Genomic DNA, 12,569 nt, shown 5'->3' with positions numbered 1-12,569 from the left:
AAAGCCTGGGAGAATTGTGACTCCCATTTAAGTGCGGTAACACAAATCTCATCAGTATAAAACCAGGAGTACAAGTCAAGAGCCTAAAACATGCCGAAAATTGATGGAGCAAGATAATTCAAAAAGGAATACACGTACAACAGGTTAACGACAATAAAAGAGAGATTTCACGTATGCTAGAACAAAGAAAATCCTAAATTTAGACTGGTCCATTACTGACCGGAATGCCATTGGGAAACCCAAGGTGCTCGGTAGGTATCTCTCTCCCATGGAACATGATTAACTGACAAGGTCACGCTCATGGGACCTTTTCTTGCTAAGAGGTGGGATGGAGAGCTGAGGTGCCAGAGCTGGGCAGGTACCCACGCTGGGTTAGCAGTCTGCCGCGCTCACGCAAACCGTGCCGCCTGACAGCAAACACGAGCTTAGCTTGGCCCGGCTTCGGGGTTAAATGTGTTATTTTCACATCAGGGACTTAACAGGATTTCACTTTAATGGAGAGTGAAGCCGACGGCAGGGGGGCTGGACTAGATCACCTCTAAAGGTCCCTTCCAACCCAAACCATCCTATGATCCTATGATCACACCTAGCAATTCGGGCTCAGTTAAACACCTGCATTGCAGAAGAGCTGGGGCAGCACTTGTTCAACAGCGGCACCGCCGTCACGCCGCAGCGTGTGCTCGCGGGCCTCTCACGTCTGCAAGCTCCTTCACTTCATACCATACAGCCCGCAATTAAGAACCCTCCTTCTCCCCACACTGTACCGTAATCTAACAGACATCAATGCCATTAATAGCAAGTAGGTGTAAAAGCATAATTGTAAGCATGGAACCATCCTCAAACAGGTTATTGCCCAGGTTCTTTGGACACTAATTTTTAGCTATGTGCTACTTGAAATTACCAACAATGGCAGAGAAAGTGTAAAATCATCAGTGATAGATTTTGCCAGTGACAAATGAGGGGAGCAGGTAAATGAAGAGAACAGGCCAGCCACACAGCTGTCTCAAGGAGAAGCAAAAGAAGATAAGCTGTAATCAGTAAGGAGGATTTCCTAGACCATGAACTGTTTGGAAGAGCTGAATTCACAAGCATATTGCAGATGAATTACTAAAGGTAGCTTCTGAAGCCAGAGCTAAGTGATTACATTGGTGTGTGATCTGCTGCTTGCTTTTACAAAGCACCCATCCCACCTCCACTGCGGGAGCGCCCAGCAAGAACAAAAGTCTTGTCAAACCATTCTAAAACTGATTAAAAAGAAGAAATACAACATTAAGTCTGTAGCTAGGTTTCCATATGACAGCAAAGGACTTTGATCAGTGCAAGTATTTCCACGGGCAAGGAGGATGAGACACGAGACTCCACAAGAGGCACTTGCAGCAGTTCAGCTGAATCAAAGATCATCCCACGTGCAGCATCGCGGGGCGGGGGGCAAGGGAGGGGTCGTACATGACTGGGAAAACTCTCAGACTTTAAACAGTAGCTAGTTTATGCACATCAGGATGAGGGTAATGCGATAAAGCTCTTTGCTTGGTTTAGGAAAAGGCATAGCAGATTGATGTGAAGGCTGCAGGCCATATCCACCATTTGAGAACTAAACTGTCAACAAATACACCACAGTAATCCAACTAGAAAAAACTTTTCACATCCTGACAAGTGAGCATAGGTTGAAGATTTGCTGAAGGATATATCCTCCAGATAAAAATCCACCTATAGAAGTGGTAGACCTCTGTAATTCCTGTGAATGTGATATAAACTCCAGATTTCCAGTGTCTGTCTCCTGTGGTTTACTGACATGGACAGAAATATAGTTAACAGAAATATGACAATATTTGAAAGTTTAATAGACTTCAGCTTTTGACTGTAATATATGAAAGCGTAACTTTACTCTGCTGTTACTATTTCAGTTATCTGCAGAGGCAAGCTGTCACGCAGTCATGCTATCTGGGCCACAGCTGCAGGTCCAACCCACCACCACTTGAGTCCAACCATAAGGCTGTGGTGTGCTGGCCCCATCCCTGCACGCATTAACAGCGAGCCTTGCTGCAAAAACAAGCAAGGACCTCTTTTAACATGCACAATAAATCTCTGAGTTAAACACAGCAGGTGAGTGGGCACAAAGGCTTCTGAGAGTCTGTGTCAGGAAAGACATGTCTTTCATGAGGATCTCACCCAGGTTTCTAGCCATGGGCAGCCCAGGAATGGCCCAGAGGAGCTGCATCAGCTGCTCTGGACTTTGCCACCGACTGCTTTTATGGGACCTGGAAGAGATGAAGGTGTTGTGCCACAGCTTCTGGTTCCTTTGGTGAGGGGGACAGCACCCTCTTGCTCAAAGGGGTGTCTCACAGGCTTCCTTTGCTGTTAGTAACTTTTGCAGAGTCCACAGCGATCCTTAGCTGAAAAGTGTTTTGTACAGGTACAGCTTGTAATGATCTGAAGGCATAATTCCCTGACAACCCAAAAGCAACAATTCTGCCTGGTGATACCTCTTAATCCGAATATCCAAAACTAATACTTATTTTCAGGAATTCATGATGCAGAATGGACATTGTGCCAAAAGGAGAAAAAGGAAAGCAAATACCACAGTTTACTGCTGTGCTTTTCTAATGCAGCATATACTGCCTAAGAGCCAATGGAAGACTTATTATCCATGGCTAATTGCAAAGAATAGGCTGTATGGGTTCCTTATATCCTTAGATATTAAGTCAGCTCATGAGACAACATCTGGGGTTCATTTCTCTTTGGCATGGGTAAATGCAATTGTCATATGGGGAAACTTCAAAGCATTGAGAGTAAGATTTATGAGACGTTATGTCTCATAGTACATAGCTGAGTGCTGAAGACCATAAAAAGAGAAAAGGATAGGCTTTTCCACGTTTTGCACCAGTCATGCTCTGAAAAATGTCTGGAGGAGTTAAGCTCTGTCTCTGGACCATCCACTGCACTGCTTACTGGTCCTCACCAGCTCCCCAAGCTCTGCGAGCTCCTGGGACTTGGAGGGGGCCACAGGCTGGGAGGAAACAGAGGTACCCGACTGGAACCTACTGCTGCCAGCTGCAGGGACACAGCTTGCCACGTCTGCACCAATGGAGACGTCTGCTGATTCAGGAAAGGCAGAAGAGGGCTTTCCTCTCAACAATGTCATGCTGATGAGACAGAGAAAGTTGAAGATTGATGGAAAAGACTCTGCTGGGACATCTGTGAAGGGAACAAAACTGAGGCGTACTAATCGTAAGGAAGGATCTTGTAAAGCATACCTTCATTTATCTCTCCGTCAGAGTGAAAAAGTTATCTCGGTTGCAGACAGTGACAGGTCCACACCAATGAAGGGAAATTGTGTTGCAGTTATGCAGACTTAGTTTCACTACAAACATCAAAACAACGTCGTAGATAGCACTGCTGAAGAAGAAGAAAGATTTCTAGACCTCCAACGTTACACAGACCTTCACCAGGGTGCAACCACCTTACCTAAGCTTTCTCATGATACTGCCATACAGAAACTGCACGGAAAGGCAACCAGGTATTCTCCTCTGAGGCACTGAGAAACAATGAAAGTTATTAAAAGGCTGATAGTCAGTGCTCTTCCTCAACTTTTCCTGCATCCAAAATCAGCAGAAAAGCTTTGCAAAAAACTGTTAAGACTTTTTGCAAATGAGAAAATCTACAGCCTGAAATTCTGAAAATTGTGCAAATCACACAGCACCCTAATAACTATATTTAAACCCTGAAAATGAATATACTATTTTTTACAGTATTAGACCTTGCCTGTTTCCATCTCTTTATTATATAAATGCACCTGGAAACCAGTAGCATAACTTTGAAGACCTGGACTAGGGGACACTGTTAATGCAGCAACGATACAAAACATTTTCGTACCTTCACTGCATTGCCTTGACATTTGAATGAGGTACCACAGAGAGATGACCCACAAAGTCGTTCCATACCGTGGACAACCTCCCTACATTTATGAGAGTGTTTGGGAATGACAGAATTTCTTATTTGGTGCTTTGTGGAAAAGCCAAACTTGGTCATAGCTGTTTGAAAGTGCTGGCAAAGCCCCATGACCCTGTGAGGATAATCTTTGTTCATCCTCACCGTCACAAAACCATGGCCTTTCGTAAGATAAACAAGGAGCTAAAGATGCAGTAAGAAACCTGAAGGAATCAAATTAAGGTTTGCTGTACAGGATTTGGCTGTTACATGCCTGTGATCCCACCGCTCCAGCAGAGCTGCAGAAGTGTAACTGAGAGTGGAATTTCAGACCCTCTCGCCCAAGATAAAACGCTCATTACGGCTACCCTGGCCGCCAGATTTCTCTACTTGAAAGCTGAAATTCTCGCAAATAAATCTCTCTGGCCTGAAAAATGAGAATCTGGTATCAGGCAGAGCAGGAAAATTACTCTCTGAAGAATGGATATAAGGAAAGATAACACAGAAGCAGTTTACTTTTACTGCCATAATGTTGTTTGCAAAAGCCAAACACTGAGAATTTACTAAACAATATGAGTAGGGACTTCTGGCACAACGCTGCGAAAACAGCTATAATTACCTTCTCATGACACAAAGTCAGAATTCATGGCAGCCAAGTTAGATGTCATGATTCCTCATGTCAATATGGTATCACAAAAATAAATTAGGAGGGAAAAAGTGTAACAGGTAAAAGATCTCTAATTGCTGTATTTGATTACTAGAAGATTTACAACCACTTAAGATTTCTCCCCTCTCTGAAGTGAAATCCAAGGAGAGATGCAGAGGATATGGGAAAATCTCTGACGATCTTTTTCCCTAGAAATTGCTCCTTGCTAGGGGGTAGGTAGCAAAGGAGGCAGAGAGAATGCCCTGTGCTAAGGAGAACTGTGGGAACATTACATCTCTCCCTTATTTCAGGGGTTGGTGGAGTTTTTTTCCCCTTGGAGTGCTTTTGTTCTGTGCAAATTACATTTTACTTTTTGGGAGCACAACCGCAGAGGAGAATGGTCGCCGTGGCTGCTAAACCGCGGACCATGGGCATCGAACTGCGTTGAGAGCTGCGGGAGGACCCAGGGATGGAAGGAGGCACCTGCTCACAGCAGGGCAGGAATCATGGGAATTTACACCCAAACAGGTGGTGACATGGCCGCAGCGGTATGTCCTACAGGAGGGACCAGGACTGGGCTGGAAGTGCAGCTCATTCAGCAACTGCTGTGGCAACCACGCCTCCAAAAATGGTGCAGGTGAGATGATGCATTTGCTCTTCAGGGTTTTGCCCTCGGTGACTACAGACTACTCCACCTCTGTCCAAGCCTTCACCGACAGTTCATCTCAGCTGCTTCTGCAGCACTCAATGGTACATGAAATACAGCTTGAAAAATTGCACAGGCTTTCTACAGTGTTCAACTTCATTAAATTTGTTTGCTTAACTTAAATTACATCCTTTAACCCTTTAGCCATGCACATAGCTCCCTGCCATCAGCGGCATGACTGTTAGTGTGTACATTGTTTGCTTCTCTACACTAATTTGTATGTAAAGAAAAGAGGTTGAAGGGGTCACTATTCTGAAAAAACATGGTTAAAAATATATGTCCTTCTTCTCTCACCTCCTTACATCACAGGAAGTGAAGCTAATTTCAAATTACCCCAAACTAGCCAGTAATCAGGTTTCAGAAATATCTTGTAGAAGCTCAGTTTACCTTGGTGCCCGTAACAGAAGACTCCTGAAGACAGAGAAACTTTCATCATGTATAAATGACTAACAATTACATCAAAACAAATGGAGGCCTTCAAAGCAGGGTGGAAAAATGGAGGGAAATTCCATCCGATTAAGATAGAATATAATTATCTTCTACAGGAAATAAACGCTATACTTTTAACAAGTGACCATTTGGACAGATTCAGCACAGGGTTATGATTGTGTAGTGATTTCTCATCGAGCTGCAGCATATCTCCCTGTAGAGATGACAGATCTTAGCATTTTCTTGTAATTATTTTTCTACATAGGGTCTTAATTGGGAACTGGAAACGTGACAGCTCCCAGAGCAGGCTGCGTTTCATTGACTATTACCATTTCTATTTCATCTTTTCTAATTAATTCAAAGACTCATAAGTACCTCATACTGGTATGTTACTACACTGAGTTAATACCATGGCAACATTTCAGTAATACCAAAATCTCTCAACTTTCACCTTAGCAATTCTCTGCTCATTCCAATTTACCATCACTGCATTCCATGAGCCAATATACGCTGCTGCTATTGAAACCAACCTATGCTGTTTAAATATTAAATAGATATAAAATCTGGATCGTTGTAAACAATAAGTATTTATATACAAGCAGGAAACACAGTATTACAATAAATAGATATAAACTGAACTTGCAAATGGATATGAAAGTATTTAAAGAAAGGACAAAAATCATCGGTAAAATAACAGTTCTTAAAGGAGATTGGGACAAGATTCAATAACGCATCTTCATAAAATATTTCTGGTAATAGATTACTTGATAACATTTTCTACCTCACTCTGTAAAGGGATGAAAATCAACCAACTAATGATCACCATATGTGGGTAAATATGTCAGATTTGATAGAAAAAAACATTGCCATGCAACATGGAGCCTAAAGGCACTAATGTAATGTAAACCAACCACAGAGTAGATACAAAACTTCTACTGCATTCATTCAGCAATAAAACAGAAAAAACAGTAATATTTGTATCAATTTTACAGAATAAGGGATTCCAGAGCCCTCTTGGTCATGGTTGGGTGTGTTTTCCCCTGGCCAACCTGACTGCGATCATGATCTGAACTGTCCTTCCAAAGAATAAAGCGTTTCACTGAAGTGTAGTTAATTCTGAAACCTAACGATGGCAAGGCTATAAGCAGTGCTCACTCTTTCACTTCTGATCACTTTAATTTCCTGGCAGCAGGACAGTGAATCTTTAACTCAACAACTACGCACTGAAAATACAGTTACAGATTAAATCTTTGTGTATGAATAATACGGTGCCTCTCCTCTAAATATGTATTGTGTCTGTTCTGACTACAGCGTTAATTATTAAATACATCCATCCATTATTGATATAAGATTATTCTCTTTCATTTTTGAAGTATATTTAGCCTTTTTTTTTCTGAAGATTTCTAGCAAGAGACCCTCAAAGTGTGATGTAGGAATGCACGTAGTTTCAAAACCTATGCCATGGATGAATTAACTCTATTTATATGCATATCTTTGTTTAATGAAACTTGCTATTTCTAACCATGCCTATTTACAGTATAATGATACATATAATGGTTAAATTAAATCAACTGGTCATAAAACCAATTTTGTGATGCCCAATGCTGCACGTATTTTGCATTAGCTGTATGTAATGGATAATGGACTTTATAACGTACTTCACTGTGGAAGTAATTCATGAGAAACCTGGCAGGAAAACCACTCCTCAACAAAGACCAAATATCCCAACCATCCCACAGCTCTATTCAGGGCTTCACCAGTCAGGCAAAAAAATTTGTCTGCATCTCCTGAGGAAGGTCCTGCTGCCCTAAGCCCCACTCTGATCTTGGGGAGCATCTCCTGTCCCCCTTGCTGGGGAAAGCCCAGTTCACTGGCTGCTGCCACGTCTCCGCTCACTGACTCCCAGCTCCTTCCATCGTCACATTTTTAATTACATCTCTGAGCCTAAAGCCACAGAAAGTGAAGGAAAATCCTTCTACCTAGAGGGCTGGGTCCAGCCCAGCAGGCATACACATAATCTAGATTTTTTTTACATGGAGACTTAAATAATTTATGTTTTCAATTTTTTATAACTTTAGCAGAGAGAGGCAGCATTGGAAACAGCCCCCTCTGCTTCACCCCTCATCTCTGGGGGTCACAGCAGACATGGCTGAGCTGGCAGCATAAATTACAGCCGGCAGCACGTCTGTGCAGAACACTTAAATGCGTGTGCAATTTCAAATACATAAATAATTCCACTGACTTTACCAAAGCACCAGAAAACATTCAGCTAATATTCTTTCATAACTTCTCAGGAGTATTTGAGAAGCAGCACTTTGATCTTTATTAGCTGTCAAGTCCATGATGAGGCAAAGTACGCTCCTCAGCAGGCTGCTGGAGACAGGCCTGGAAGCAGCTATGTCCTTCTGGAGTTTATCTGGACATTTACAAACTGGAGTTTGCTTGCAGTACCTCCCATAAATGTGTGCTACTGCAGTTTATTGGGACCATGAACCATCCTCATGCTCTGTGCTTGTGGACAACCAAGGGTTGATGACCTCCTACCAAGGCTGCACACCCCCAGTATACCCTGGCAAGAGGGGACTACTACGGAGCCAGGAAGGTGTTAACACGCAAGACCATGAACCAGGGGACGTGTCCCACCTTTTTCCCTCCAGACAGAAGAAATATGTTCGCATAAAGCCTTTTGAGCAGAAATCCACACAATGCAAATCACTTCAGTAGCTTTTGGGCCCCCTGCATGACCTGGACCAAGTCACAGTTCCTACCACCGTGCATGCACAGAGATACGGGACTTACCCTAAGTGATGGGTGACGCTCACAAGCCTTCTCCCGACCAGAAGGCAGCGCCAGTTTTTCTCCCTTTGACTAAGAATGTCAGCAATTCCAGCTTGACACAGAGCTGGCTTGGTTGACAGTCTAACATATAAATCATGGGTCAAAGATAAGATAAACACATACCAGTGTAGTCCTCGTAGCATTCACAAGTGTAGCCCCCTTCTCGGCTCCGGCACAGTCCGTTGCTCCCACAGGGGTTGGAATAGCAGAGGTCAATCTCTGTCTCGCAGTAGTCACCCGTGAAGCCTGGGGGACATCGGCACCGCAGCCCATTGATGGGGTGGATGGGGCGGAACAGGACAGTGTTGGAGCTGATGAATGGCGCTGAGCTGTCGAACTTCAGGACGGAGACACACTTCATGTAGTTCTCACAGGGCTCGCGCAAACAGATGTTGTCATCGAAGGGCAGCACCCTCTGTGTGGAAATCATGGTCAGCAGGGTCCTATTGAGGTAGATCTGCTCCTGCAGGTCCTCGGAGGGGAAGAACTTGTTTCGAATGCCACCGGGGAGCAAAGCTGAAAAGGTCACGTTCAGGATGTTGGAGCTGACGTCCGTGTCATTTTGGATGTTGAAAACGAAGATGCCGTCCTTGGCAGTGGAGAGCACTGTCGCGACCCCCTCCACGAACAGGGACAGGAGGGGAGAAAGGAACCTCTCCTGGGACATGTTCTCCAGCCGCACCGTGATACTGTTGGTGAGCATGTCGTCCGTGATGATGGTGACACGCAGGGTGCAGACTGCCGTGACACTGTGGACACCATCTGAAAGGAGGAGAGAAAGATAACAGCAATGTCAGAGAGAAAGCTTCAACACACGGACAAGGAGGCTCCCGCAGTCTCCTGGAAATAAAACAGACCTGCAAGGCGTTTTGGGGCACTGGGATGGGAGAGGGAAATGTATCCGTGTTCTGCAGTGACTACCAGTGCCTTTACTCAGGAAAACAAAACAAAGTATCTTAAGGATTGCAACACAAAGGACCAGGGACATCTCAAAGAGTCCAGAATACCTGGAGAATGCCCCAGACAAATGATTAACAAGAGCAAACAGACAGGCTGAGAGCCCCGGGATAGTCAAGGGGAAGCCAAGGGGAAGGGGCCTCTCCTGACAGCAGCTGAATGGATCATCATACAAATCACTGCTAGTCTACAACTGGTGCTGGGAAGCTGTCGATTTTCACAGAACAACAGCAAAATTACCTTCTCCCGACATGGTCTCAGACTTAAGGAGCCAGCACTATGCACAGAGAGAGAATTGTTACCAGAGCTGTAGATAAAAGTCACCTAAGGAAACAAATCTTCACATCTGAACACCTGAACTTCTTCATTCCTCACACCTAACTTCGTCAAAATACTTCTATGAAAATTAAAAAAAAAATTCAAATAAAATGTCTGTAACAAAACACAGGCATTTAAAAACCTCTTCCATTTACCCTCCCTTTAAAGCCTTCCTGCTATTGCTGTGGATGCTCTGCAATAAAACTTGTAAATATATAAATATAGCACTAATACCTAACACTGGACTGAGAGATGCCACTGTAAAATCTCAGTACACCCTGAGGCTTACAGTAGTGCTGTGAACGTACAAACTCTAGAGCATTCTATCATTATGAAATATAATTATCACACAGTGAGTGCTATAATTAATCCAAATTTAATGCGAGCACGGAATGGGAAGTTGCATCATCACTGAAACCAAAACACTTAGTTTAATTCTGTCTCCTTGCTAACATTAAGGACTCATTAAGAAACTACAGATCGCATTACAGAAAACATGGCTAGTATTACAGCAGCATCTAGAAATCCCAAGAGAGATCAAAACTGGCTTCTGATAGGAAATGTTCCTTCTCAAAGATCTCATAGTGTAAATAAACAACCAGAAATGGGGGTGAGTTCATCTCATGAGAGAGATGAACTGTTTTCAGTGGCCAATATCAGGCCCCCAGGGGGACTGAGAACTGAATCCAGTTCCCCCAGGTCCCAGCACAGTGCCATAGTCATGGTCCAAAGTATCCCAGAAATAATCGTTTCACAAGTGACCTGTGCGGAAACGGATTTTGAATCCCATCAACACAAAACTGCAGGAGAAACTGCATTTGAATCAATCTGGCTTCTTTCCTATTCACTGTCACCGCTACACCTCAAATGCTATTTTGTTTTAAGAATAAATCTATCGTTGGAAGATTTTTCCTCCAATAATATAGTAGCAATATAGTAAATTAACCAAATGGTTTTTGACTCCCTCCTCCTGATCAGGTTGTCTGTAAAAGCTCAGTTGTTGACTTTTTTCAACACTGAAGCAGCTTTTAGGCAAACAGAAAAATCTTTTCTCCTGTGTGCTACTTTACTACTGCCTAGCTAAAACCAAACAGTCAGAAGAGGTCATTATTGGGGTGATCTGTTTGATGTGCCCCCCACAGCAGCTCACGCACTGGCTGTCACTTTCTCCCAAGTTTGCAGAAAACTTTATCTCCCCTTCCTCAGACTCCAGAAACATGCAGTTTTGGCCTCCATCAAGACCCAAAGCAACCTTTAAAAATGATCGGTAGTCCCAGTCTTCATTGCAACCTCCTCCTCCTGCACAGTCTGTGGATTTGTGGCCAACAGACAATACCGGATGCACCGTATTTTTATAAAATGACATCCTCAGACTAGTTTACCCACTTCTGTGAACTGCTCGTCCCCCTGAACGGCCAAAAGCAGAACAAACTATTCACTTTTTTTTTCCTAAAGCAATTGACATTTGCCTGACTGTCCCATAGGGTGCCTGAACTATTTTGCTATTTGTTGCACAATATGTTACAGAAGTTCCATCATACCAGCGAGAACGCTGGACAATGGGTCCTTTTCTTAAGAAAACACTATGATCTACAGCCTGTGGTATGTATAGTAAGAACACAAAATACGATCCACTGTCTGACAACGCACTAGAGTCTACAAACTGTCATAATCAATATCAACTGTCACAATATGCAAGAGCTTCCCAGCATTCACAACAGCTATTCTGACACAGTTAATAAATCACTGGAAAAAGCCCGGTGTCAGATACCACACAGCCTCCTTGTTCCACAGGCAGCACAAAAGAAAACTGGGCACAGACGTATAGCTGCAAAATGAAGTCGTGTTTTAAAAGCCAATTCGGCTTTGTGCAGCCCTTTTGCGGAGCACTAAAATAAAAAGAGAGTAAAAAGGAGCTGAGCATGTATACTATAGGCAACAAAAGAGCAGCATGGCTATACAGCCTGCTGGACAAGCGCCTCTTTCATATCATCAGCAAGTCTGAGAGCAGCATCACGGGATATGAGCATCCATTCATTCACTAATTCATGGAAAGTTGAAACAATCTGTGGTTTTATGGGACCAAATTAGTACCTATTCTACTTTCAACAAACAACATTCGCTTTGAGGGATGGAACAAGCACAATAAACAAAGTGGAAATTTTGTCCTCGTCTTTATTGGGAATGGAATTAAGCTCTAAATACATGATATTATACGTGTTTTGAGATTCACAGGTGAAATATCCCATGGAAGTTTCAAATATTTCCTGCCAGAATTGTGAGAAAAATTGTATTAGGAAGTACTATTTTATGGAGCAGTAATATTTTATGTCCTTTCACTGCCTGACATGCCTACCGTACACAGCTATCTGATAGACACACACAACCACTCTGTTATTCTGCTAAAAAGGCTCTAACAACCTGAGTTTTCAAAGGTCTTATGACACACCTATACAAATTCCCTATCGTGTTTTGGCACATGCAAGATGGCTTCAGTCAGGGGGTGTGAAACACCCTTCAAAGGATGCTACCCAGGAGGAACTCTGGCTACGCTTCACTCTTTAGAGCAGACCTTCGCACAGATGAATACATAACATATATGCAAGGCTTAGCTGTCACTCGTTCTCAAAGCCATCATCTGCCTGGCTTCAGCAAACCGGCTGGATGCAGGAGTCTTCCTGAAGGAGCTCTAAAAACATGAGCCCTGCTGGCAGATGGGACCCACAGGCATCCTGCTGACAGCCTGGA

The 12,569-nt window shown here is 43.4% G+C and overlaps 1 protein-coding gene across 1 annotated transcript in view; it reads right to left on the bottom strand.

Moving 5' to 3' along the window:
• Positions 1-12,569, bottom strand: part of CELSR1 (cadherin, EGF LAG seven-pass G-type receptor 1) — a 174,455-nt gene that overhangs the window by 93,977 nt on the left and 67,909 nt on the right. The window contains 1 exon segment of the mRNA XM_009883222.1: positions 8,670-9,308. Within this exon segment, the coding sequence (XP_009881524.1) occupies positions 8,670-9,308 (639 nt within the window).

Source organism: Charadrius vociferus, unplaced genomic scaffold (assembly GCF_000708025.1).
Source record: "Charadrius vociferus isolate BGI_N301 unplaced genomic scaffold, ASM70802v2 scaffold363, whole genome shotgun sequence".
NCBI classification, from domain to species: domain Eukaryota; kingdom Metazoa; phylum Chordata; class Aves; order Charadriiformes; family Charadriidae; genus Charadrius; species Charadrius vociferus.
This window is presented reverse-complemented; position numbering and strand designations above follow the sequence as displayed.